At 44.5% G+C, this 26,004-nt stretch overlaps 1 protein-coding gene across 5 annotated transcripts in view; it reads right to left on the bottom strand.

Moving 5' to 3' along the window:
- garnl3 (GTPase activating Rap/RanGAP domain like 3) overlaps positions 1–26,004 on the bottom strand; it is a 73,123-nt gene that overhangs the window by 2,804 nt on the left and 44,315 nt on the right. For 2 of the 5 annotated variants that reach the window (XM_053870695.1, XM_053870713.1), the window contains exons 5-30: positions 22,479–22,597; positions 21,518–21,582; positions 20,950–21,013; positions 20,810–20,836; positions 20,006–20,081; positions 19,835–19,933; positions 19,564–19,667; positions 17,961–18,069; positions 17,762–17,807; positions 17,588–17,694; positions 17,400–17,515; positions 16,882–17,004; positions 14,704–14,778; positions 14,223–14,337; positions 14,068–14,094; positions 13,857–13,961; positions 12,064–12,180; positions 11,425–11,585; positions 9,627–9,785; positions 9,221–9,287; positions 8,662–8,769; positions 7,354–7,472; positions 6,103–6,238; positions 3,379–3,438; positions 1,348–1,566; positions 55–175 (exon numbers count right to left, since the gene is read on the bottom strand). In XM_053870695.1, the coding sequence (XP_053726670.1) occupies positions 55–175; positions 1,348–1,566; positions 3,379–3,438; positions 6,103–6,238; positions 7,354–7,472; positions 8,662–8,769; positions 9,221–9,287; positions 9,627–9,785; positions 11,425–11,585; positions 12,064–12,180; positions 13,857–13,961; positions 14,068–14,094; positions 14,223–14,337; positions 14,704–14,778; positions 16,882–17,004; positions 17,400–17,515; positions 17,588–17,694; positions 17,762–17,807; positions 17,961–18,069; positions 19,564–19,667; positions 19,835–19,933; positions 20,006–20,081; positions 20,810–20,836; positions 20,950–21,013; positions 21,518–21,582; positions 22,479–22,597 (2,644 nt within the window). The remainder of the gene's footprint in view (positions 1–54; positions 176–1,347; positions 1,567–3,378; positions 3,439–6,102; positions 6,239–7,353; positions 7,473–8,661; positions 8,770–9,220; positions 9,288–9,626; positions 9,786–11,424; positions 11,586–12,063; positions 12,181–13,856; positions 13,962–14,067; positions 14,095–14,222; positions 14,338–14,703; positions 14,779–16,881; positions 17,005–17,399; positions 17,516–17,587; positions 17,695–17,761; positions 17,808–17,960; positions 18,070–19,563; positions 19,668–19,834; positions 19,934–20,005; positions 20,082–20,809; positions 20,837–20,949; positions 21,014–21,517; positions 21,583–22,478; positions 22,598–26,004) is intronic. The other 3 variants (XM_053870705.1, XM_053870730.1, XM_053870721.1) reach the window with 3 other exon arrangements.

Raw genomic sequence — 26,004 nt, 5'->3', positions numbered from 1 at the left:
TGGTTGATACCAGCTCTGTCTTCGTTTAGACACCAACGTGGGCTTCACAAATACCTGTCGCTGTTGGTTGACGTAAGAGCTCGAGGTCTCGGTTCTTCCTCAGCGTTCTTCTTGCTCATCTTCCTCTGCTTCACTGTCCCACTGTCTGGTTTACCACTGGGCTCCTCCGTCAAGCCTGTGTTTGTAAAGGCAGAAGACACTGCACTTCACTGATCTTGAACAGGTCAAGCAGCTGCTTGCCACCAGAGGGCGCTGTAGCACAAGCCTAGTAAGGCGGGAAGTGCAGAGTTGCGCTCAATGGTGGAAAAACATCCGCCTGTCCAGAACTGTGATGTTCCCAGCTGGGCAACACAAGTAGATGAGCATATGTCAGAGAGAATCTACGCGCTATGGACTAAAATGGAGGTCACAGAGAGAGGGATGGCCCTGGAAAAGAGAGAACTGAGAGAACCTTTACCTACTGGTACCAGACAACTGAAGCAACATTTCCCAACTGAGGTTTCCCCAGCAAGTCCTCACACGTCACACCTATACTCTTCATGTCCTCACCCATGAACATCATTTGCTGTCTTCGTCAATTCTTGGTCTCCAAGAGTCAAAACCACTTGTCCTCCCTCACTTAGTCCCCAAACTTGTCCCTCTGATATACTCATGTCTGATCACTGCCTATGAAAACTTCAGCAGATTCTTCCATCTGACTCCTGGGTCTCCGTGCCATGGAAGTGGTCACTTCTGTCCTATAAAGCTTCCCTTTCCCTCTTACTGCTGCTCTCACCCACCCTTTCCATCACACCTGCAATCTCCTCCTCACCTTCCCTCCTCTCTGTCACTGACTCTGACGCCAAAACAAAACACCTACGTCATCTGCAAACACCTTCTTCATCCTTAACCTCTTCTCTCTGTACGTCCACCACCAAAGCGACTACAAAAAGCCGATCCCTGATGTCATCCAACTCTCACCTTCCGTCACTGTCCTCATACACGTCCCGTGCCTCACTTTCTTCTCAGATGCTCCTCACTTCTTCCTACAATACCACGTCTTTACTTTTGTATCAGCACCTCCAGGCGTCGATGAAATCAGCTGCAGTGTTTCTCTGCGTGAAACCACACTGCTGCTCTCTGGCAATGACCTCTCCTTCCAGCCTGGCCTCACTCCCCTCCTACGTCTTCATCCTGTGACTCATCACCTTGATCTCTCTGGAGTTACTGCTTAAGACTACCTGCACTCACTCTCAGTCTCCAGGATTGTGTTTAACAGTTAAATTCTCACAGCACATTCTGAACTCGGGTCACCTGCCCCTTGATTCTAATCCTTCAGGCTAAGATAGGCAGACATAAAGAGTTTACCCAGCAGCTCCTTGCGAGTTCGGCTGGCTATCTCCTTGATCTCCATGCGTGAGAGTGAGAGCGAGTGTGAGGCGGAGATAAGTGGCGCTGGAGGAATCATGACGGGAGCCGCCACGGTCAGGACCTTGTTGACCAGTGGGGACTTGAGGGGCCTCTCAATGCTGCGGCCCACCAGGTTACACAGAGGGATCTTGAAAATCTGTTTACACTGGGAGTCACCTGACGGGAGGAAGAGAGGAAGGTGAAGAATTTAAATGGGAAATCCGGCGTCACAACATACAAGATGAGGCTTCCTCTAAGACAGCACTGACGTTACATTGAAAGAAAATTTTAGTTGTAGTTTCTCTGGCGGATTAACGGTCAAACAAGCAGGAGCGGTGAAAGAGGTGACCAGCTTGTGTTTTTAGGAGCTGTGAAGAAGTTACGAATCATCATGCAGGAACAAATCAAATCCCAAGTGTGAAACCTAAACAGCGTTTCGCTTGAAAAGTCGGGAAAATGTTGATACATTTTCACGCAGTAGTTGTGAATTTTCATGTAAAATGATGAAGGCTAACAGGCTAAAGCTACATTACCAAAGGGAAAGAAATCTGTTCTATCAACAGATTAACACTACACTTTACCAGACAGAAGATGTGTGTTACGAAAGATGTTTCTCAACTGAATCATTCTGGAATCACACACACTCATTTATCTTTTCTTTGATTTATATGAAGCAGCTAATGAAGTCCTAAGATCGGAGTCATGTTTTTCAACTTTATGTGGACAGCAATCCAGACAACCACAGACACACATAGACAAGCAAACTCACTTTTTTCAGGTAATTTCAGACAGAAATATACACATGGAGACAGTAGTAAGATGCACTTGCACATTAGCTCAGTCATGTCACCCATCCAGACATGTATGCACACATTTATCTGACACTCTGAGACTCTGTGCTCCAATAGTGGCATGCAAGCACACAAAGACAAACACACACAACCTGTGTCAAAATGTGACATAGCTCATTATGATGTCATGTAACGTCACTTGTTATTCCACACTCCAAATGGGCAACAGCATTTTTGGGGACACCTTTTTTTTTTTTTTTTTGAGGGGGACTGCTTGTACTCCCCAAACGTTCCAGCAGGGCACAGTGTTGCAGTGACACAGACAGACACACATATTAGTGAGACAGGCGGCTTGAGTCTGAATCGATGTGAAGCTGTGCAGCGAAGAGCAACGTCTCATCGCAAATGTCAGCAGGTGAAAGGTGAGTGTGGAGAAACTCAGGGGTCCCGGGTGACGTTTTGATGGGTACACAGTGTTAGTGCTGTTACACCAAACCTCCCTTCTCAAACCCTCCCCCATGTCCTGCACCGGCGGCAAATCAAGTGAGAGAATAAACCAGGCGCTTCAATTTGGAATGTGTGGTCACGCGGATCGATATATTCCACCTGCACCTCAGGACCAGGGGATGTGTGGGCAAAGCTCTAATTGGAATCCAATTGCGCAGACCTGCGCTGGTGCAGCCGGCGGAGGAAGGTGGCGACTCATGGGCAACATCATCACTGATGCAATTACGTCATAAAAATGAGAGAGCCGGTGAGAGGGCGGGATTTTTGTCAGCCCCCGCCCCACCATGCTCCTCGTCCTCACCAGTGTTTCGAGCACTTTGGGTGGAGGAGAAGGGGCTGACAAAAGTCTCCATGGCGACAGTGCAATCTGTAAATCATGCTGCAACAGACGTGTCTTCTCCTTCCCTCTTTCTCTTTTTCCTTCTTTTCCACCAAACCCCCCCTCCATCCCCTGATCGACGTTATCTCCCCTCCCTGAATCACCTTCTTCTCCACCTCCTGCACTTTGGCTCATTCTCTCCCTCACACTTTAATTAGTTGAAGGGGGAGGGGGAAGACAAATGTTCACTTAACATTCAACCAACGTCCACGTCAACATGCCGGCGTGGAGCAGACAAGGGTGAGACACTCGTGCACGTTAGTGGGCAGCGGATTCATGAGCTGAGGCTGTGGCAGGATGCTGCAGCAGTACCTTCGGCATCCTTAGACATGTACAGGGAAAGCTTGGTACCATAGGGAATCCGTATAGAATCTGGACCAGGGGAACGAAGAACAGGGTTATACACACACACACGCACGCACACACGCACAGTCACTGACATTTAGACAACATCGGGGCTGATTCAGTGGGTCACCAGTGCCCGTCTAGCTACCCGCTTTCACCAGCAACAAGACCTGGAGATCATGGATCGTACAGAGACACAGGGAAAGGTCCCAACTTGGATGTGAATTGAACATACCTCAGAGGAACTGTGCACCACAACAATTTAGTTCCGGCACCACCTGAAAAAGGGGATTCTGAGCTGGCAGGAACTGGACAAGCCGGCCGTATAGCTATCTAGCTGATGGAACGTTGATCAGGGACACCTCAAGGACCTCCTCTGGCACCAGTGATTTTCACGAACACACCACTCAGTTGACATGACATTAGACCCCACATTGTGATCATTTCATAGTGTGACCTGTGAACAGCCAAAACGTCACGGCTGGTGGTCGGCACAGACGGAGCGGGAAGGAAGTGACAGAACCGATTAGCCTGAAAAGTCAGGTGGCCCACTGAGGATAAACAGCAGCAGCTTCCTCCTTAATGGAACCTGAAAACATCGGTCCGCCCTCAGGAGCAGCCACAACGAGAACGTTGCGATTCTCCTTCATGCAGACAGATCTGACTTTCCCTCAGACGTCTGGTATGACCTCCGATCCATCAGTCTGCTGAACGGCGGCGGCGTATGTGATTACGACAGCTGCCGCATGGCAAACATTTCAGACAGTTGTGTAAACCTGGACGAGGTCAGTCGCAGGAGGGACTAAATGCTTAGATGGGCAATGAAAGATAACGGGTGCAGGTTAAGTGGCGGGAGGGAGGAGGGGCCTGTATTGATCTTTCTTGAAAGGCTTCTGCTCCTCTGAGAACACTTCCTCTTAGTGGGGTGAGGGGATTCCTCTGTCTGCCCTCTTTGTTCACTCGACCTCCTCGCTGATCAGTGCTTCTCAATTCCACTATAACGGGTTTGAATTCATACAAATCTGTCAAGATCAGAAATGATCTAAAGCAATTTAGTTTAGTGGATACAGTATATGTTTATATGGTTTTATTTTGTCCAGGTGAAGATGTGGTGAGCGCTTGTGGACGGCACATTGATTTGTTATGTATTTCGTTTGATTTAATTTCATTTATTATGAGACCCCAGACACCATCCTGGTTGTCCCTTTTGACTCCACAACAACATTCTGAAGCGGCAAAGCTGTCCTCCTCTGGGCCCTTCCATCCCACACCTATGCACATCTGTCCCCAACTTTGGGTAGACTCTTCCAGTTTGGGTTCCTGCCTCAAAAACCATGTCTCCTTTGGCTCCACAGTTACATTTCAATCCTGTAACATGCACTCTGGTTTCCTCCCAATGTCCACAAACATACATAAATCAACGGATTCCAATTTTCTCATAGATATGTGTGAGCAAGTGGTTGTCTGCCTATATCTCCACTAGATGGACTGTCCAGTGTGTCCCCTGCTCTATAGGCTCCAGCCAGAAAAAGAGACACGCTGGAAAAAATCATTAATTTGATAAAGGTTATCTTATCTAATCTCTAATGTAATCTAATAACAAATTATTCTGAGTGACCAGGGGTTATAAACGTCACTCCGAGCACTTGTATCATTAAGTCAGACATTATAAGACAAGTTTATTAACTCCTGTCAAGGAGGTTATGTTTGCTACACTGGTGGTTTGTCTGTCTGTGTTCAAAATAAAAGTTCTGGATACATCTGGATAAAATCTTCAGTGGGACAAGAAACAAATTATTCAATTTTGGGAGAGCTCACCATCTGGATCCAGGAATTTCTTAAATGACTCTTTATCGCCAGATGTTTGTGTCCTCTAGAGTGAATCTTAACCATAGGGCCGGGGCCCATGGCGAGTGGCTTCTAGAGGAAGTTTTTTTGTTTTACACTTCTGGGTCGTGAGACGCTCAGTTTTAATACAGCCACGCAGGGTGGCAGTCGTGTGTCACTGAATTGACTTGACAGCTGCAAAGCTGTGATAGTTAACAACTATGGAGAAGTTCTTGAAAAGAAAAAATGATAAAAAATAAAATGATGGCGCCACCAACAGTAAAAACGTTTACTGTACTGCGAGGTAGAAACATTTGAAGCCTCTAAAACGCTCCACACACCTTTCCCACTTTTTCTCTTCCTTTGATACATCGAGAAGTTTTACTGTCTCAGTACTAGTCAGTCTCTTCTATTGGTGCTCAGCTTCAGACGCATTGTGTCGAGCCCTCATCGTAAGGCCCGAGACAAATTCACACTTTTGCACCCATCACTGCAGAGCAAGACTCACAGGTGATGTGGACCAAACATGGCAGGTGAAAGCTGAAATAGATGCGACTTCGGTGAGCCAATCAATGCACAGGACTCTGAGCACAAATAGGAGACATCACTTCACATATCTGTGAGAGAAACTGAAAACAACAGATACTTCCTTTTCTTTCTGGGAGAGCTGACATGTGATTAAAGCTTGCTACAGTCACTGAGGAGGAAGTTGTCTCTCCGACAAACCCATGTGACGAGTTAATAAAAATGCCCCTTGCGGCCAACCACAACTAAAAAAGTCCAACAGCCCTGCAGGCAACACTGACATTTTGAAACGTCCTTAATACGTCAGCATCCTCCGGTATCTCACTGCAAAGGGCTTACCGTCACCAAGTGGCGAGGGGAACACGGGCATCTCGTAGCCGGTGGGTGTTTGAGGTGAACTCTGGGAACTGGTGTCTCTGGAACTGCAGTTGGAGGCTGAGCTGACTGGAGCCGAGGACACGAAGTAGATGTCTGACTGTAGGTGGACAGGAAGAGAGCGCAGCAGGCGATCAATACAAGTGGGGACGTGAACGAACCAGAGATATTGATAAGAACACTGTTGTGGGCTGCTGCTGCATTTTCAGAGTCATCTGCGTGTGTTGGAATTTTTGCTCTGTGATGAGAGATGGAATGAGATGAGCGATTTCCCACCAGGCTAATAATGATGGAGGAGAAAAACCCCTGGAAGGTGCGTTCATCGCTCGCAGGGGGTGTTGCAGCGAGTGGCTACATTTAAAAATCTGCTATCGAATGTTTTACGATGAAATCGTATTGGTCCTTGAGAACAATATGTAGCGCCCTAGTTCAGTTCTGGTTATTATTAGGAGGTGGAAAGAGACAGAGGATGCTTCACTACAACTAACAACCAACAACAAGTTAGCTCCCTGTTAACCAACATGCTAGCTGTTAGCTCGAGGGTGAGTGGCGTCAGACCAAACACGGAACACTCTTTCATCATTCTACCATGGTGTCGAAGGGGTTTGCTATTATAGTTATCTTCGCAAACAAGATGAGGCCGGAGGTGGTGACGCGGAGCCTGGGGCGCGAAGCGACGGTGGCCAGTTGGAGTCAGACCTCAGTCAGGAACCAATTGAAGATTAATGATTCCAGAGAATGTGATATTTTCTCACTGCTTCTGAATAACAACCAGTTCTCGATGCTCACCCTTTGGTGTGTTTAGACCAACAGCAACACGACGCATCGACGCACATATCGATGAATCGTTGCAGCCCTAATTTCTACCAATAAAAAGCAGTGTTCATTCCGAGTCTGACCTTTAGATCGCTGCTGATTGGACAGTTACTCCTTCTATCTCTGACTCCAATCTGTTCCTGTCACACAAATTGTCAACTGTGATTGCCACATTTCTCATCTTATCATCCTCCTGCTCCTCACAGAGGCTTCGATGGTTGCGCTACCTTCTTGATAATCACTTATTTGATCTGTGGCAGTTCGCTCAAGTGGAAACTGGAACCTGCTCGCTCGTGCTCAGAAAGAGCAAGGACAGAAACAGTGGGCTCCCTGTGGTAATAAAGAAGCACCAGGCTGGTCGGACCAGCAAAATACAGCAGGCGGAACCATGTCACTGACCCGTGAGGAGGCCAGCTGCAGCTCCGGCACCACGGCTGTGTAGACCAGATTCCCATTGACGACTAGTCGGATCTCAATGGAGTCGGTAGTGAAGGCCAGGATGTAGGGGAACGCACACACTGCAAACAAAAAGAGCAACTTATTCAACCTCCTCTAGACAGCTAACAAAAATATTAGAAATATTGAGCCTTCAAATTAAAGAGGGCGCAGACCAAGCCCCTCATTTCTGCCATTTGACTTTCACTTTTTACTGACCGCAACAAGCTCAATCGGACAGCAGGTGCCAGTAGTATAAAATAGCGCTTATGACAACACTTCCATGTTAGTCAATCTGGAACTGAACCCCGAAAGGTTTGAAGGAACATGTTCTTCCGTTTTGGAGTAATTCTATTTATAAACAAATGAACAGACTCTAATAACCACCAAACTTTCCCGCCCATGAACCAATCCAGTTGGAGCACTGAGGTGATCCCAGGGTGACTACAGACATATTCACAGCCAATATCCACCGGATGCATTGTGTGTGTGCAGCGTTACGGTGCGGCAGCTGCTGTGCAGCCAGATCACTGATGTGTACATTCATTTCAAAGGGGGTGAAAGTAGACCACAGTAACACATTAAAGACATATACTGAGCTTTCCAAATAGTACAAGATCAACTATCACACATCACCAGAATCTCCAGAAAAGCAAAGACAATTTGACATGTGGCACAAGACTTTGCCGATTGCCTTATGGAAAGCATGAGAAGACCTTTACTTTCTCTGCCATTGTTTCAGTAGCATCAGCAGCTACAGATGCCGATGCCAATTGGACTCGCTTGTCTTGGGACGTCATGGAGGCAGGTGGGATTTGTAGGACACTGCAGTAAATTATCTTATTCTGATTCGAGACAATGGCAACATGGCCAGGAAGTTTCCTTTCTAATGCTTGCTGTAAAGTTTACAGGAGCAGCATTGGAAATACGAGGCCCGTTTACCACGACCGAGAGACCTGATGTGTACTCATCAGCAGTAACACCGTGTCATATGAAATATTTATAAGAGGAGTAATCTTCTGGTCTCCCGAGTCTTATTTTTATAATTACGGCTTGTTTTGGAAAGGGCAACCACATTATGTCGCTCACATGTGCAAGGACATGGCGACCCACTGCAGCGCCGGCATAAACACACACATACAACTAAACACACAAATAATCACAGAGGACAATTGCAATGCCACACACACAGTGTTGCCATGGCAATGCAAAGCCCCGGCCGGGCCACGAGCACAAGGTGGGGCTCAGGCGGTGTTGCCATGGCGAACTTACCAATGGCGTTAGGCATCTGGTTCCAGCTGAAGTGGAAGTCGGAGGTGTTGGACTGGATCATGGGGGTGGAGCCGTTGAAAGGACACACTTTTTTGTAGTAGCAAATATCTTTTGGGGACACAGAGAAGAGTTGGACATCAAGATTCGACACAAACTTCCACATATTTGAGTGGTTTCAATCTCTTTTTGTGTGTAGAATAGAAGCGTTTTAAGAGCAGAGTATCGGCCTTTCCGACCTCTAAACATATCAATTTGAGGAATACGATACACAAAAAAGGGAACGGCCTTAGCTTCTGGACCAGCTTTATTGTCATGTTTATTCACCTCCTGGTCCTAAAGAGTTTCAGCCACCTTTATAAACCGGTTTAAAGTGCAAATTTGCTGCGGGAGGTGAAGTTAAAAGCTCTAAGACAGCTAATGATTGAAACAGTTTTATTTGTGTTTAAAGACTACGGGTGATAATACTTGCTTTACACAGCTTTCAATTTCAGTGCGTGAGAAAAGACATGGTTGTGAGTTGTTTATTGTATATAAAGGACGCAGTAATTGACACACTCACAGTTGTAACACAGCAGCAGACCTGCCTCACCGTCTTCATACACGTCAATGGCTGCCACAAAATTTACCTGCGGGCAAAAAAAGGGTGAACAATTACGACACGAATCAAAGGTCAAACTAATATAGTCAGGCCTCTGACACCCTGAAGATAAAACCCTGTTTAGGTATGAAAGATATTTTTCTTCTACAATCTTCTGAGGAGTAAACAAGCTCTCGGCAGAGCAGCTGTGGGTCCTGCAGCCTCCTCCGCTGCTGGCTGTGAATGACAATGTGTTGATTCATGGCAACAGCCTGCTCATCTGAAAATAAATAAAGCAGCTAACAGGAGCAGCACACGCTCTCCGATCCAATTAGCATCAAATGATGTGTCCATTCAATAAGATACAAAAGTGTGACACGCGGCGCACCCTGTTGGCGTCGACGTGGTGCAGCCTGTAGGCGTCGCCGGTGCTCTCGTTGATGAGGTCAAACTGGTGCTTGTAGGCCACGCAGATCATGTTGTCGTTCTCGCCAGTGGGTCCGTCCACTAGCGCCATCACCACAGGAGGGTCGCACAGGCAGATCTCCTGCCAGATGTGAAACCCACAGGTTGTTGGTTCAGTTCCAGGCAGATAAAAAATGAACTCAAACAAACACACAAAACAACAACCCCTAGCCTAAATGCACACACACACACACACACACGTCTGTATCTCAATCTCTCTGGGGACCTCTCATTGCCATAACCCTTTCCCCAGCCTCTCACCCTAAACCTTAACCATCCAAAACAAATGGCTCACCTCAACCAGGACTGTAAAGCAAACTTAAACCTCATTATAATGAACTACTTCATCCTCAAACTGAGACTTGGATTTGTGGGGTCCGGCCAAATGTCCCCTCAAAGGTCCTCACAAAGATGTGTCTTGTAAAGAATTGAAGAGAAACCATGCACACCCATGACAAACACACATGCACAACAACACACAGAGTAATACACGACCATAAATATAAATACACAAACAGAAACCTAAACTACTATGTTCAACCATTAAAAAGTCCACACACTTAGACAAACATTCTCACACACATCATAGACAACACAACATAGCACCAATCTTATGGGAGTAACAAACTCTACACACATTTACTTCAACACTGTAAAAATCCTCTCGCGCTCAGATTTAACACATTAACCCATACTTCCATCCACATCCATCCATACTTCAATATGGAAAACCTCAAAAAAGAACACACTGCTATGCACCCGCCACAGCCGCTTATTCTTCATGGCTTTACCAGTGAAACTAATCGTATGATGTCTGAGGTGCCATTTTCAGTTGTGACACCAGTGTCAGGTTCTGGCTCGGGAGAATCATAATGGCCACCCACTACTGTTTCAAGTCACTTACAAGCGCACACACGGAATGTCCCATTTCAATCTAGCCTCACGCGGTGTACAGAAGTGACGAGCGCGCAAAATGCAATTTCACACGGAAAACAAACACCTTTAACTGTCAGTGTACTGGAAAAATCCTTTACAATCCTAGGAATCCTGACGTGGAATAGAGGCAATGTGATTTATATGCTAAAAAGTCTGTGTGAGCTCGCATATATCAACAGCACAACACAAGTCCTCGGCGCCTGAAACGCCACCACAAATCATGAGATCAGAATGCTTGGTGCACATTCCACCAGCTCCTCCCACAGATTCCGGATGTATGGGGATTGAACCAACATAAAAAAGCAGTTGGATGAACATCTCAAAGAGTTGTCACATGACCTACATAAGCACGTGAGCATGTGAAGTGCAAAGCGTTCTCCAGTTTTTTTGCTTGCTTTTGGATCATCAGCTGTAGAGGGAGGATCACCAGCCTACACACACAAACTTCACTACATCTAGTACAACAAATGTTTCTACACCTTACATAGCTAGTACCCTAACCCAAACGTGCTTGGATGAATGGTCCTAAAAGGGCTGTAGAAGGAGTAGGATCACCCACAGAGTGGAGAAGGATGTGGGGATGATGGTAGCTAGTGTCGTATGCTTTTACTGTTGGTGCTCAATGGTCGGCAACATATGAACATACGTATGTATGTACATATAAGAAATACCTCTGTATGTTTTTAGGCTGTGGGAGGAAACCAGAGGTGCAACCCAGCTTTGTGTGACTCATTATAGAGACATACAGAAAACAAATGAAAGGAAATGTCTTTTTCAACACTCACCCGAATATACTGAAACTCCTCGACGGGTGAGTCTGTTCCCGAGGCGACGGCACTGAAACCCTCGAACCGTTTCCTGGTGATGAGGAGGAGCTTGTTCCTGATGGCTGCTACGATCCTCAGCTCCGATCCGTGGTGAGTGTTGATGGAGTACAAATGGCAGCCTGGGACAGGAGGCATGGAAAAGTTGGAAGATCAGGTGTGAACAATGTTGTTTTTTTTTTGGTATATAATAGATACTGTTTACTTACTTTTTTTAAATTTCTGAACCCAATGATAGTAGAATAACCAATCTCACAACCTCAACACTTGTTTTTATTGCATGTAACACAGATTCACTAGGGGTGGATCTGCTGATTCGATACATTTCCTGGTGTAGGAGTACTACAATACTTATAGCGGCACATAGTAATATTTGCTAACAAGAGCTATTATCATTGAAAGGAAAAACCATGCAGAGAACGAGCATTATTCATTCCAAATTCCCAGAGTAGCATCCACTTGTTCCAACGCTACTTTGGTGCACCAATTTTATCTAGTGTTATTTCGAGGCAAACCTTTTGTCTGTCATCACATATGTGCCAGATGGACTTATTTGTTTTTATACTGCTGTGCTGTTTCCAGAAGCGATTCGTGCTGCACCTTTGGTTTTCTCCAGTTTGTTCTCTCTGCAGTCGCACTTGCCCCTCACAAGCTGCTTCTCCTCCAGGCCTCTCTTGAGCGCCGCCAGCCTGAACACGTAAAGCCGGGCGTCTTTCCCTGGAAACAAGAACAAAAGGAGCTTTTCTCTTTTGCATTGGAGGTTACTCTAAACCACCAGCTATTTGATCAGGGTTTTTAGCATCCACCCACATCTAAGCAACATTTATGTCCAAGCAGATCGGGATTACTCGGCTGCCTTCTCCAGGACGGCGCCCGCTCAGAGGCTTCATCGAAGCCCACACGCAGACGTGACAAATGCTAGCGCCTGCGTCACACAATCACCATCAAAAGCCAACTAGTCGATCTGACGATGCCGGAGTAATTCATTACATGGCTTTCCGAGCTGAAGCAAACAAGACCGTTGTTACAGTTGTTATGATTGTAGACCTTCATTCAGTCTTTGTGTCCACTTTCCTCGCAGCAGTCCGTCCACTCCCTGGGGACAGGCGCACTCACACACTCCAACAGGCACACAGCGCCACAACAGGATTGGCTCTCTATAGGTCACCCAGAGAGATCAATGTGCTCAGTGGACCAGCAGAGGTGGATAGTTTAAATACGCCGGCAGCAGCACGGAGAGGCCGGAAACACACCAGACACGAGCAGCTGGGAGGGTCAACAGGATAAAAGGGACCAGGAGAGATAGGAAGTGGGCACGAATGCCCACCAGGACTTTCAGCGAAACAGAATTCTACGTACAGTGAAGTGACCCATCATGAATGCCGAACACTCACTAACTCACGTAACTAAAGAAATTAAAATAAATCAATATCATCTAGATCAGTTCGTTTCTACTGAAAAAACAGGGCAAAATAAAACAATATAAAAGAATGAAAACAGCTTTGCAGAAGTGAAAAAGATGTTAGGAAGTATTACATTTTGCCTTTCTTTTGTGTTGGTCCCCTACAATCATTGACGAAAACGATGCTGGAGGTGCGTTTTGCGAAGACTTTGGAAGTGCAATTTCAAAAAATTAAATCTTAAATAGTTTTGTCATTTGCTGTTGGTTACACCACTGTGCGTTTTTTGTTTTTTTTTTCAAAATATGTTTTTTGTGCTAAATATGATGCACGTAAAAAACTTAAACAGATGAACAGGGTGTCCCAGCTATACAGGGTACCAGCTGTGGGACACTAAACAGGTCTGTCCTGCATCACAGCACACACACACACACGTTTTTTTATCCTTGTTTCATTTCATTTCATCAGCCTCTCCCCCTAAACCTAACCATCCAAAACAATTGGCTAATCTTAACCAGACACACAGACACACATACACACGTTTGTCTTCCGATCTTAGTGAGGACCGTCATTGACATACATTGACATAACCCTTTCCCCAGCCTCTCCCCCTAAACCTAACCATCTAAAAGAAATGGCTAAACTTAACCTTCACTCATAAACAAACTAAAACCCAATTATAATAACCAAGGTATTTAGTAGTTTTAGACCTCGGAATGAGAATTGACAAAGTGAGAACTGGGCAAAATGTCCTCACTCTGTCGATTAAAAACCCATACAGATTCTCACAAAGACAGAAGCACAAGAACACACACACACACAATACTGCTACTTATTTTTAAAGTGCTGTTGTTATTCCTCACTGCATATGGTAACGTGTTGTTGCTGTTTGAGACACACATCAGTGCTTAGTTGTTGTGTTTCATGGTGTAGAGTTATGTAATTTGTGTTTTCACAGCTGTGCAATGTCAAAATGGCAGTTGAGATCGATACCTTTGTCTGCTCGGGTGATCAGCAGGTCCTGAGGCTCGAGAACGTGCATCTGCTTCACCACCATGGTCTTATCGAAGACCTGCACCGGCGGCAGCGTCTGTGTCTCTGAATAGCAAACAAAGAAAAGGTCAAGTGGCAGACCTGAGGAATGATGGTGAGAAAGAGCAGCCCACAGAGCAGGGAAAGAGAAGAATCGATTGACAGCACTCACCAGCGTTGGACAAAGCTGGATCTGGGCCTGAAATGTGGACAACATCATTATCATCATCATGTCTCTGACATTTTGCTGAGCGAACTATCGAATGGTTATGGATGGTTGGCTTTATTTTGGAGGACACAGGGACGCATTGATCAGGGTGACCTCACCGTCTAACAGCATGACCCCTGCTGTGTCAGTGGCCGCCAGCAGAGACTGACCCCAGGAGTCCGCACACACGATCTCGTAGGGGAAAGTGCCGCAGAAGGGCTGGGACTCCCAGGGCTGCAACAGAGGTACATAGCAACATAAATACTTGAGTCATCCGTGTCAATATGAAATCAATACCCGAGCCATTTTTCCACCCGTGGGCTGTGAACCATGAGTGCTGCTGTTTCAGTGTTCACATCAACGGCCTTCACTTAAAGCAGAAGATCAACCAAGAGTGTCTCCTGGATGAGACGCTCTTCTACCTCAGAGTGAGGTCTGTTCATTCAGTCACTGAAAAATGTTCACATTGGCTGTATGAACCTACTTTTATGGGAGAAGCTTAAAATGATGTTGTGGGAAAAACATACATCATTTATTTATAGCTTTATTGACCACAGTTCATATTTAACAGTTTTTTTTTTTTTAAAGACATGCTCTCACCTCTTTTCTGCATAAGCCTGTGGTCACGAGGCTGGTGGGTGCATCTCCTCTGACGATGGTCTTCAGCTTCAAGGCCTTTAACATTGAATTCACAGATCAGATTTTTCTGACAACGCCAACATTCCTGGTCCAACAGTGTCTCTGCTCTCATGTCCAAACCATCGTTCCTACCTAAATATTGTTTCCAAACTTCTCCACGTGTCCAGTTCACTGGATGACCGACCACAAACACTTGGACTCATGTTTCAAAAGAATTTCTCTGCTTTTCGTTATTGTGGCCATACACTTAAAAAAAAACCTCAATCACTTTAACACATATTCGTCGGCGCTCACCTGCACCTCCAGACATCTTTGTCTTGGTATAATAGCCGCTACCTCATCAGACACTAAAGTGGCGATTACATCACTGCAGTAACAACTGGTGGGTTCAAAGAGCCTCATCATGACTCCCTCCTGATTGTCCCAGAGGCAGGTGTCCACTCGAGCTGTTCATCAGTGGCTCTTCACTGACTTCATCACAAAGTCACTGGTCTTTCGGCTAAATTAGACAAGCAGCGAAAGCTTGTTGCTGGGTCAACTCCAGCTCTGCGGGTGTGGAGAAATGTGGCGCTTCTGTCTGGAGCGGACAGAAAATCCATCCTGGCTTTAAATTAAACAGCTAATTTTAAACCTGAAAGAGGATCCAGTTTTCAGGGACACTAACCCGCAGAAGAAAATAAGCATCCGTGTAGACAAATGTGTAAACAATTTCCTGTCCCAGCATGACAAGCATAACATGTCCACAATAGATGTGTCACTTTTGGTCCTCATGCAGTGGCCTGAACCCTGTGGCTTATACAACTACACAGATAATATATGGAGTTTTACAGGCTCAAGAGAAGAGCAACATGCTGCCAAAATGTTGAGCCTCGTCACATCAAACCAATGAAATCACAGGCGCTTTATTCACCATAAAGCGCTCAAAATGCAGTGTTTTCACTCACGTGTCCGCAGCTCCACCCATGGAGCCGATCTCCCGAAGAACCGAAGACTAGAAGCAGCAGCTGAGACCGTGTTGTGGTGTTGGAACTTTGGACCCGTGGGCGAAAACAGCGCATTTTAAGCGATTTATTGTGAATAAAAGATGTGAGGAGTTTATGATTCAACATTGCCATTTTGTTTCACGACTCAGTGTCCATGCTGGATCCCTTTTTCAAACTAGTTTCAAAGTGATCCTCATGCATTTTTACGCCAATTGCACCTATGATTTTTCTATGAGGCAGACAGCACCACAGCATCTCTGGCTTATAGACCAGTGCGGCTTAAGTAGAAGATTAAAGTAAAGTTAGTGGGTGTGGCTAATATTCCGGTGCGCTCTATAGTCCGGGATTTACAGTATTTTGAGATGGTTAAGGAGGATTGCAGACTATATTTGAACTCATCTACTGCGGCTGGACTTGTAGTGTGACAGGAGACATAAGCCATTTATCAAGTTTTAACTAGCGAACTAGATGTGGTCCAAAGTGCTCCCATATATTAGACCCAAGAGTTCAGGTATGACTTGGAGGACACCAGTCAATTTAGTAAAAAAAAAAAAAAACATGCTTTTAACTTCTGTCTATTGAATGAACACCTCACCTCACACACACAAAAACACAAACACACACAAAAAACTGTAGCCTTTGCAGAGACTTTGCTGGTTGAAACATTTTGGAATCCTATATTCTAATCTGCACCTTCTTCCTCGCTTAATACGACAAGTGGAAATAGAGACTAAGAGACTATCATGAATGGAGTGAAAAGTGATTCAGAAAACTAGGGCCTTCTCGCTCATCTCTGCTTCCCTTGCATCATAATTTGATCACATACAGATCAGATGCTCTGATCGACTTCATCCTCCAACACTTGCAAACACAAATTAATTATTTAAGTGGAAAATATTGGGCGAGAACCTCAGATTTGAAGGTACTGATATCCATCCTATAGCCATTGATTTCAAATCTCTGTCAGTGTCTGAGACCTCACACGAACTCACACAAAGGAGGTGGTTGGTTTAGAGCAAGCAAGACCCCAGCGGACAGGTCTTCTCTTCTACTCTCTTCAGTTAACTGCTTCAGTTGATCATCTTATTCTTCAACCCAAAGTTATATGAACAGGTATGATGATCCTGAAAACAGCCAGAGGAAAGTCGGGTGTTACCTGTCCTATTCTCACAAACTCCGCCTGCCGTGCTTCTTCTTTCTTGCGTGCAGATTTTGGAGACTCGGGCAGCACGTCACTGAAGGACCGTCTGTTTAACATGTTCTGGGGAGAAAAGGGAGCCTGGAAATGGGCCACGAACACACCGCATGTGTCCGACACAGATGCACATGGAAGGGAGAAGACAGAAGAGGAGGCTTGTCAGAGAGTGAGAGCAGCAGAGGCGTTGGGTTAGGAGCAACAGTGGAAGGAGGGAAAGTGGAAAAGCTCTGCTGAGAAAGTTCAGCATTGCAGTGGAATTCACAGTCAGGGTGCTGCAGCGTAGAGCAGAAACGCAGCAGACTCCTCTGCTGCTGTAACTGTCGAGTGACAGAAGGTAGTGTCAAGAGCAGAGGGGGGTCATTATTTAACCAAAGGGCCCAATCTAAAGCAGGACTGACACTCTTGATCTAAATGAATGCACATTCAACATTAGAGCCTCTAACATAGCTGAGAATGCGTCTGTGGTCGAGGTCTACCTTGTGCAGGTCCGGCATGAGGTCCTGGTAGAGCGAGCGGATCAACATGTCAAGAGTGCGCTGGCGCTTCTGGGCAAACGTTGGTGTCTCCAGTGTGGCTTTCTCTCCATTGATTACTGCAGGAGAACACCAAACAGGTTAGGAAGAGCTTTTACGCTCAAGAGTTCAGTTAAACTCATTTCTCTCACGTTTGACTAGTAAAAAGTCCCTGAATTCTTGGTGATCAGTAAATACAGGAGGAGAAGGGAGAGGCGGCCCAAACAGTGGGACACTTTCCTCTGAGAAAATTTTCAACCTGGGAGACAAAATGAAGAGGCGGATTAAAGATATTCAGGATCAAAAAATGAATTTTAACTACCCACCTGTAACTGTCATTCTGGCTATTATACCTAACTAATGCAAAAATATCTGGAGAAACAGTTGAGGGAAATCAGGTTTCTTTTCAACATATCAATGACGAGAAAGTGAAACACCATATATGACAGACCACAACAATGAAAGTGTATTTAAACACCATGTCTTAAGTCGTAACCATCACGTCGGTCATCCAATCAAGGATACGGGTGAAGTGCGATCGGATCATGGACGGTTTGAAGGAAGATGACGCCTCATCCCCTTCCTGAAATACTATCGTTACAATGTCGTTACCGATGTGCCTCTTTCTCTCAACCTGCAAGAAAGATGCAGACGAAACAGAACAGAAAGTTACCCATCACCACATTATTGTAAGCTCAGCAGTTAAAAAGAAGCAACATCGGATCCTCAGGTGGGTCTCTGCCAGTGGTCTCAAAGTCTAGATTTCAATTTAGAGGTCACAGAGACTTTTCTGTCAGGGCTCCTCCACTCTGCCAGAGGAGAGCCGAAACACAGCACCTCCACCTTTAAATCCCTGCAAACAACTCACTTTGAAACGCTTGCTTTTATGTTATTATCCTCCAAGTTCCAGCTCACTGAAGGCCTAGCTAGCTGAGCTAGCCACTTTCACAGTGCAAACATTATAGTCTCTTTTGTCTATACAGCAATCTATGAACAGTGTTCTAAATGTTAATGATTTTTACGATATAAAGAGAAAATAAAGAGTTAATATTAAGTCAAAATTGAGCATAATGAGTGAGCAATAATTCACAACAGAAGAGTTTTTAAACTTAAGATATTCAGCTTCAAGCATTCACCAAAGAATGCATTCAATTTGCTGGTAACTCGATAATGTCTTTGGGATTCTTTTTCGAATGTGGCCCATTACATAAAAACTTACAATTACAGTGGTACCTCGGTTTTCGAACGTCTCGGAATTGGAACAAAAATTTCGAGATTTTTTTGCTTCGGATTTCGAACAAAAATCCAGAACTCGAACGCCCCCGAAAAAGGCCGGAAAAAAACACAACATGCGCAGACCGATCAGCTGACCCAAGACGTGCCTTGTTATTGTGTATAACGCAGCCTCTGTATGCAGACGTGTCCCGTTAGCTACATTTACTGACTGTAAAACCTTTCCTGTCTCCACACTGGACCGTGGTAGAGTGTCACAGGGGAGGTGCTCGCTCTCCACACCTCCTCTGAGGCTGGAGCGCTCACTCCAGGGTTTGATGTCCTGTTGTGGGCTGGAGCTGGGACAGGGATGAGGCGAGTCTGGGACAGAGCGTTACTTGGTTTATGACTTTGTCACAGCCAAACTGCACAGAAGCGCACATTCAGAGCTGGACACGCACCGGGCACCTCTTCACTTCTGGAGAGACCTCACTCACTCGGCAACCCCTCCCACATGCAGCGGCCACACACATAGAGGAACAGCGCACCTGCAGCAGACACTCTACATTCACTCCTACAAAAGCCTATTTTAAGGCTTGGAACGCATTATTTCTTTTTCCATTCATTGTAACGGGAAAAATCGATTCAGATTTCAAGCAATTCGCTTCTCGAACGGCCGTCTGGAATGGATCGTGGTCGAGAACCGAGGCACCACTGTATATCCAATGATACATGAACTATTTTCTGCCAAGGACCCATTTATAAACAAAAACTAGTGCCAGTATTGAAGCATGTGAATTACATTCACTATATTATTTCATATGCCAGGCTTCGTGAATTAAGAGCTCAAACCAAATCCTGAGTTTATTAAGTCCACAAAAATAGAGGAAGAAGAATGAATGAACGAGAGACAAACCTGCTGCTTGTTTTCTTTCGAGTAGGGCAACATGGTGGAAACGTGGAACATGAGTTCATGGCCCTGATACACTGTGTAGATGGACTTGATTCCTGTAGTGTCATCTAGAAGCAAAATGTGAAACCATTACGACATGTTTACTTTTCAAGTGATCATTTAGTATCACTGTGTCCACAACGTGAGCAAAGACGTTTGTGGACATGCAGAGAGAATCAAGAAGAGGGTTAGGTCTTTTTAGAGGTCAGCGAGACAGAAGTGAAAGAGCTCTCACTCTTGGTGTCAAGGCCTCCGCGGTACCCCGCCCATCCCTGCAGCGTGATGGTGTCACCCAGCAAATTAAGAAACTTATCAAAGCTCTCGCTCCCCATCTCTGCAAACAGACATTTAGAATTAAGAAGCATCCTGAAAGTGTAACCATGTACCTAGAGACAATAACAGTTACCGTTACTGAACATTTCGTCATCTGTCAGCTGCCCATCTTTGGCATACAGGACTCCAAACTTAAAGTTGACAGATCCCTGGCAAACACAGGCAACATATTGAATAGTGCTGGGGGAAAAAAAGATTCTCAAATATATTGTGATTTTTTTTCGTGACAATATTGAATATTGATACTTCAACCCAGAGTTGTTTTTTCAAAAACGCTTTTCAAAGTCGAGAGTGAGGAAATAGCGGAAACAAGCTGCGTAATACGGAGCATCTAATAGAAAAAGTGCAGCTCTCCAGCCGGGATCAAGTCAGCGGCCAAAACCCGAGTTTTAAGCCGAACACACTTTGTCTCAAGACCGCGTCACTTTATTTCAAAATACAAAATGCATTTTTTTCCCAAAATTTTATACTGTACAGGCACAACTGATAAATGACATTGACTTGATAGAATTTTATATATATATATATATATGTGTATATATATGTATATATGTATATATATATATATATATATATATATATATATATATATATATATATATATAAAATTCTATCAAGTCAATGTCATTTATCAGTTGTGCCTGTACAGTATAAAAAGCAAACGTGCAAATCGAATTGTACAGACTGAAGAATTTCCTGTAACAGAAGAACAAAATCGACAAAAAAGGAAATAAAAAAAAAAAAAGTCAAACAAATAAATGCTGTAACGAATAGCATCACAAAAGCAGGCCCTCATATCGCTTTCCTCACCAATGAAATGTTAAACTTTAAAGAGACATTCAAAAAACAATTGTATCAGGGTAATAAGAGCCGATACCTCCTGCTCCTCCAGCACCAGCAGGTCCTGAAGGCAGAAGAGCGACAGAAGCATTATCAGTCACAGCGACAAGAGACGCCGCAGGCTTCTTCAGTGCCAGCGCTATATCTTATTAGCCAAGGCTGTGCTAGCACTCTCACCTTTTGGATCTCCGGGTTAAGAATCTCCCTGGGGCCTCTCTCAAATCTGTCCATGTTCATAGCACTGAAATTACCAGCAAAGGAGAGAAGTGATCAACTGCAGGTCACTATTCAGATGCTGGAGGTTTATTACACACTGTTTTTTGTAATATTGGATATTTAGAAAGACATTAAGCATTAAAATGATCTTAACTCTATCACAAACCCTATTTCCCTTTTTATAAGGAAAACATACATGACTACAGTTTTACTGACAGGAAACATACAGAAATTAAATCTTAGTTTTGAATTGAAAGAAAACGTCTTTCAGCATTTCAGATCTTGGGTCCTTCCTCAAGTCAGCCTCTTGCACCTACATTCATGGTCCAAGTCCGTCTCTGCCGTTGTCTCCTAACTCCTCTCTGATGTCCAGCACTCATTTCTGATCTTGTCCTTGCTACTCATCCCCAGAGACAAACTCACTCTGCTTCTTGAGTATCTCAACCATACCAAATGATTTATTCTGTCTGAAAAATAAAGACTACTGTTTTCCGATCAATGGAAGAAGGAAGATTGTCGTGCACCTCACCTGAGGATGGACTTGACTGATAGTGTTTTGGTGGGGCTGTACGGCAGGCTGATCTTCAGAGTCCCCTGGGCGATGAAAGAAGGACATAGATTCGGGATTAGAGCCACTGAGCAGAGCGGGCGTCAGTCACTGATCTACACTCCCATTTCATGTCGGGCGGTGGATATTAAAGCTGCTTATCCTGGAGAGGGATTGACATGTGAGGGAATATCTGTTGGAGGCACTTGAGGAGCCCCAAAATGTGGCGCACAATCACTTTGGTGTTCGACAACAAGGAGAACCAATTAGATCCTGGCAGGGTTGAATCAATGTGATCGGAGGATCGGCTGGTCTTTATCGGCTTCACAGCGACATTAGATTGCGTGTCTCGATGCTGACTAGGGCTGCAACGATTAGTCGATGTCATCGATAACGTCGACAACAAAAATTTGTTGACGTCAAAATATGTGTGTCGATGCGTCATGTTGCTGCTGGTGTAAACACATACAGGATCATCGAGAACTGGTCGTCACCACCTCCGACTGACCGCCTCAGTCACAGAGGAGTTCGTAGTGTTGGAAAGAAGTTTGTTTTGTTTGTGAAGAATGAAATGAAAATAATCAGTTGCAGCCCTAATGCTGACTCTGAGTCATAGAGTCATACGAAGAGAGAGAGAGAGATTGACAGACAGACAGACCAAGTTCTTTTGCTCATCATTATAATGTCTCCATTTTTATTGAGACTACTGTAAAGTGCATTTAAAAAATTAAAATGCATCTTAAATACACTTGAAATGATCTTATCTCAGTTATAGTTAAGAGCTAGTTATAATAATTCATATGAAGTTTTCACTGATGTTTGAGCTATTTAAATAATTTCACATGATTTACCATATAACTTGGGTTTCGATTAGTATTGTTTTTTTCATCCTCCTATGTGGTTTTATTTATCAGTCGGAAAGATGGATGCAGGTTGAACTCACTGATTTTCTCCAGAGGATGGCCCGATACTGAGGAACCCGCTGGTTGTTCTGGTCCGACAGAACCACGGACAGGTAGAACGGACTCTTCTCTGCATCTGTTCCCACGTAGTTCTGGTGGACTGAGGGTGACCGACATGTTTAGAAACAACCATGGGTTTACATCTGGAGAAATGTGTCTGCCTCAATTGTGTCAGGCCACATCACGATCCGGACATTCTTACACAGCGTCAGAACTTATCTCCTACCAACAGTCACGTTCATTCCACCGCCTCGCTGGTCGACACGGCAACATCAGAGACCATGACAGAGAAGAAGCCCAATTAACATGTTTCCCTGACAGATGCTCTTCATGTTCCCTCCCACAATACAAGGTGTTTTGAGGTTGCTGCTCTCCACCTACACAGAGTCATTGTCTCTGTCAAAAGACACAGCAGGAGCGCCATCCTCATTCATTATGACCCCAGATGCCAGGGCCACACACGAGCATCGCTAGTAACTGTGTGACAACACTTCCTTACGATGTAAGGTTGATCTTATCAAATCATTTTTTCCTTTTTCTTTCAAACAACTGCAGCCTGACAGGAAGAAGGTTGTGGGGATTGATTCCAGCTTGACCTTAAATTGAGTGTTTCTCCATTGACTTTTGATTCAACAAAATATTTACAAAACAACAAACCATACATTAATATTTTTCTTAATACTTATTAAGTTTCCTGGCACGCGATCCACTGTCTATGAAAGGTCATTCTGGAAAGTAGCGACAGAAACACCAAATCATGTCATCGCGATGTTGCCTTCACCATCTATCCTGAGGGGCTCTGAAATATTTGTACTGACATTTTAACTCATTCATTTATATCAATTCGATTCCACTATGAGAAGTGTTGTCCAACTTTTCCCACAGATAACATTTACAGTATGTTTATCATACATTTCATTCATTGGATGTCACTTGTATTGTACACATTTTCAAGGATTCAAGTGAAGAATAAATCTTGTGCTCTTTTTCATGTGGTCTATTTGATACATATAGAGCCCTGGAAGTGACATGCATGCTTTATTTTTTTATCATGAGATCATTTTTGTCTTGAGATAATCCATATCTCAAGATCATTTTTTATCTTGATATAACTTTTATCTGGTGATAATTAGTATCTTGAGATCATTTTTATCTCTAGATACAACTGCCTCTCTGGCAAAGCATTTTGTATACATCCTCCTGTAACCACTACGTCTCCCATGGCTTCGGAAGAGTTCAGCGTTGTCAGTCACTGTTTGCAAGTCAGAATATAGACTAAGTCGGTTCGCTTTAAGCGCTCTGATCAAGTGCCTTCTGCTCAAAATAATACCATATGTGACTAAGCCATATAGAGTCTCCATGTGAGTCATACTTAAATGAACAAAAAAGCTGATCAACCGCTCTCTGTCCATGGCACTTGTCCTCCCACAACTGACTGATTGTACATAAGGAGAATATAAGGAGATAAAAAATTATCTCAAGACACAAATTATCACGAGATAAAAATTTTCTCGAGATAACTTACATCGGGATAAAAAAATAAAGTCATCCATGTCACATCCAATAAATACCATACCGTACCTCCGTACTACGGGGGCTGCGTAATACATATAGCTCAGCCACATGTGGTATTATTTTGAGTAGAAGGCACTTGATCAGAGTGTTAAAAGCGCACAGACTTTGCCGGCGACAATATACTGACTTGCAGACAGTGATTGACAACGCTGAGGAACAGTTCTGAAGCCATGGGAGACGTAGTGGTTACAGGTTATCTTGGGATAAATAATAAAGAAAGTCATGAATGTTACATTCAAAAAAACAAACACACCCATGTCACTCCCAGGGCTCCGTATACATACAATATTTGTTGACTTTATTTCTTCCTGTTGAATTTGTAGATTAAGCTCTGATCCTGTTGCCACTATATTTCGGTTATTACTCATCAGTAGAACAAATATCCTGAGGGATGTTGTGTCATTAAACAAATTATTTTCATCAAACTAGTGCCTTTTTTTCATTGCCTCTCTCGACGAACAAAGTGTTGAAATGAAAATAAATGCAATTAAAACCAAATAAGTTGTGGGAGCCGTGGCATTTGCCTGGTTCTGATCCTCCTCTCTTCACATTTCAACAGACAGATAACTGCTGTGCACGGACGGTGCCCTGCAGTTTGAAATGTTTAGTTTCTAATACTGTCGTCAGCTTTGCTCCGGCAGTGACACACAGATGGTTCAGCACTGGTCCAAACGGTTGGCGCCAAGTTACCAGAATCACGACTCTTCCCCGAGAAGCCGCGGCAGAAAACGCACCCGGGTCAGAGGAGAAAAATAGCAGCCTCTCCTACATCCCTGGCTCCTGTGATCTCATCCTCTCAGCTCCATCTTCAGCGCTAACGTGGATAAGAAACCTTGACAATGATCGTCCGTTGCACAACACCCGCCTACGCCGCCTGCTTGGACGCTTGTTAATGAGGAGGGTGAGAAGATAAGGGTCAGGGAGGTAAAGTGGCAGGGGACTGACTCTTGTGTATTTTTAACAAACACATCCTCAAAATAAAACCAGGATTGTGTAAAGATTATTGCACATGTGGGAGGAATACACTGAAAAAACACTGTACAATTAATACCATATATTCTCCGCTCTGCTTATCAGGCTTCAGGTCATATAAAGAATATGCCTGGACATAGGAAAGTGGCACTTCTTTGGACTCTCTTGTCTCTTCCCGAAAGGTTTGACCAAATCTCTCTTGCCTCTAAATATCATTTGTTGTCAAGGTTTGGACCAGACATTCATGTGAATCACTTTCGATTTGTTTTCACTCTTCACTGCGTTCACCTCCAATAGAAATGAATTGTGAGGTCACGCTTGCTTATGGGGCCCAGTCATCTTAAACGTTCTTTGTCGATGACTAGTTTTGTGTCAAGCATCTGAAAGGGGTTTAGTGTCTGGTGGTCACCTTCCTTTGCACGTTTAGAAGCTGCATGTGACCTTCAGAAAGGCATGTCCACCTCTGTTTTTGCAGTCGTCATCCCACAGCCTTGCTGATGTCCTTTGTGTCGGCGCATGAGGCAATGCCATGTCATTCATTTTGTTCCTTGATGGCGTGTTGACACCACCCTGCATTACTTTTCTGGACAGGAACATGTCACCAGCATCATGCGGCCACCTCTGTTCTCCCATTCTCAGGGGGACAGGCCATGGACTCCTCTTTACTTGGGATTTTGGCGGCTAGAACCAAATTTGGACTGTACTTATGCTGACATCTCATGACGCTTCCTTGGACTGTCACCTCTATTCTGAGGGGCGTTTATGGAAGCCTGAAGACAACTTTCATTACCGCTGGAAGAACATCTGCAGTTACTAAGAGGGGCATCTCTCTTGCCTCCTAGTAGTGAGAGGAAAACGACATAAAGGAATTCACTGTGCTAATCTCCAGGGAAAGAACAGGCTGCGACATTTAACCACCGCACCTCTGGGGGCGACACAATATCCTTTATCTCATACCCT

This window comes from Synchiropus splendidus, chromosome 1, assembly GCF_027744825.2.
Source record: "Synchiropus splendidus isolate RoL2022-P1 chromosome 1, RoL_Sspl_1.0, whole genome shotgun sequence".
In the NCBI taxonomy this organism is placed as follows: Eukaryota; Metazoa; Chordata; class Actinopteri; order Syngnathiformes; family Callionymidae; genus Synchiropus; species Synchiropus splendidus.
This window is presented reverse-complemented; position numbering and strand designations above follow the sequence as displayed.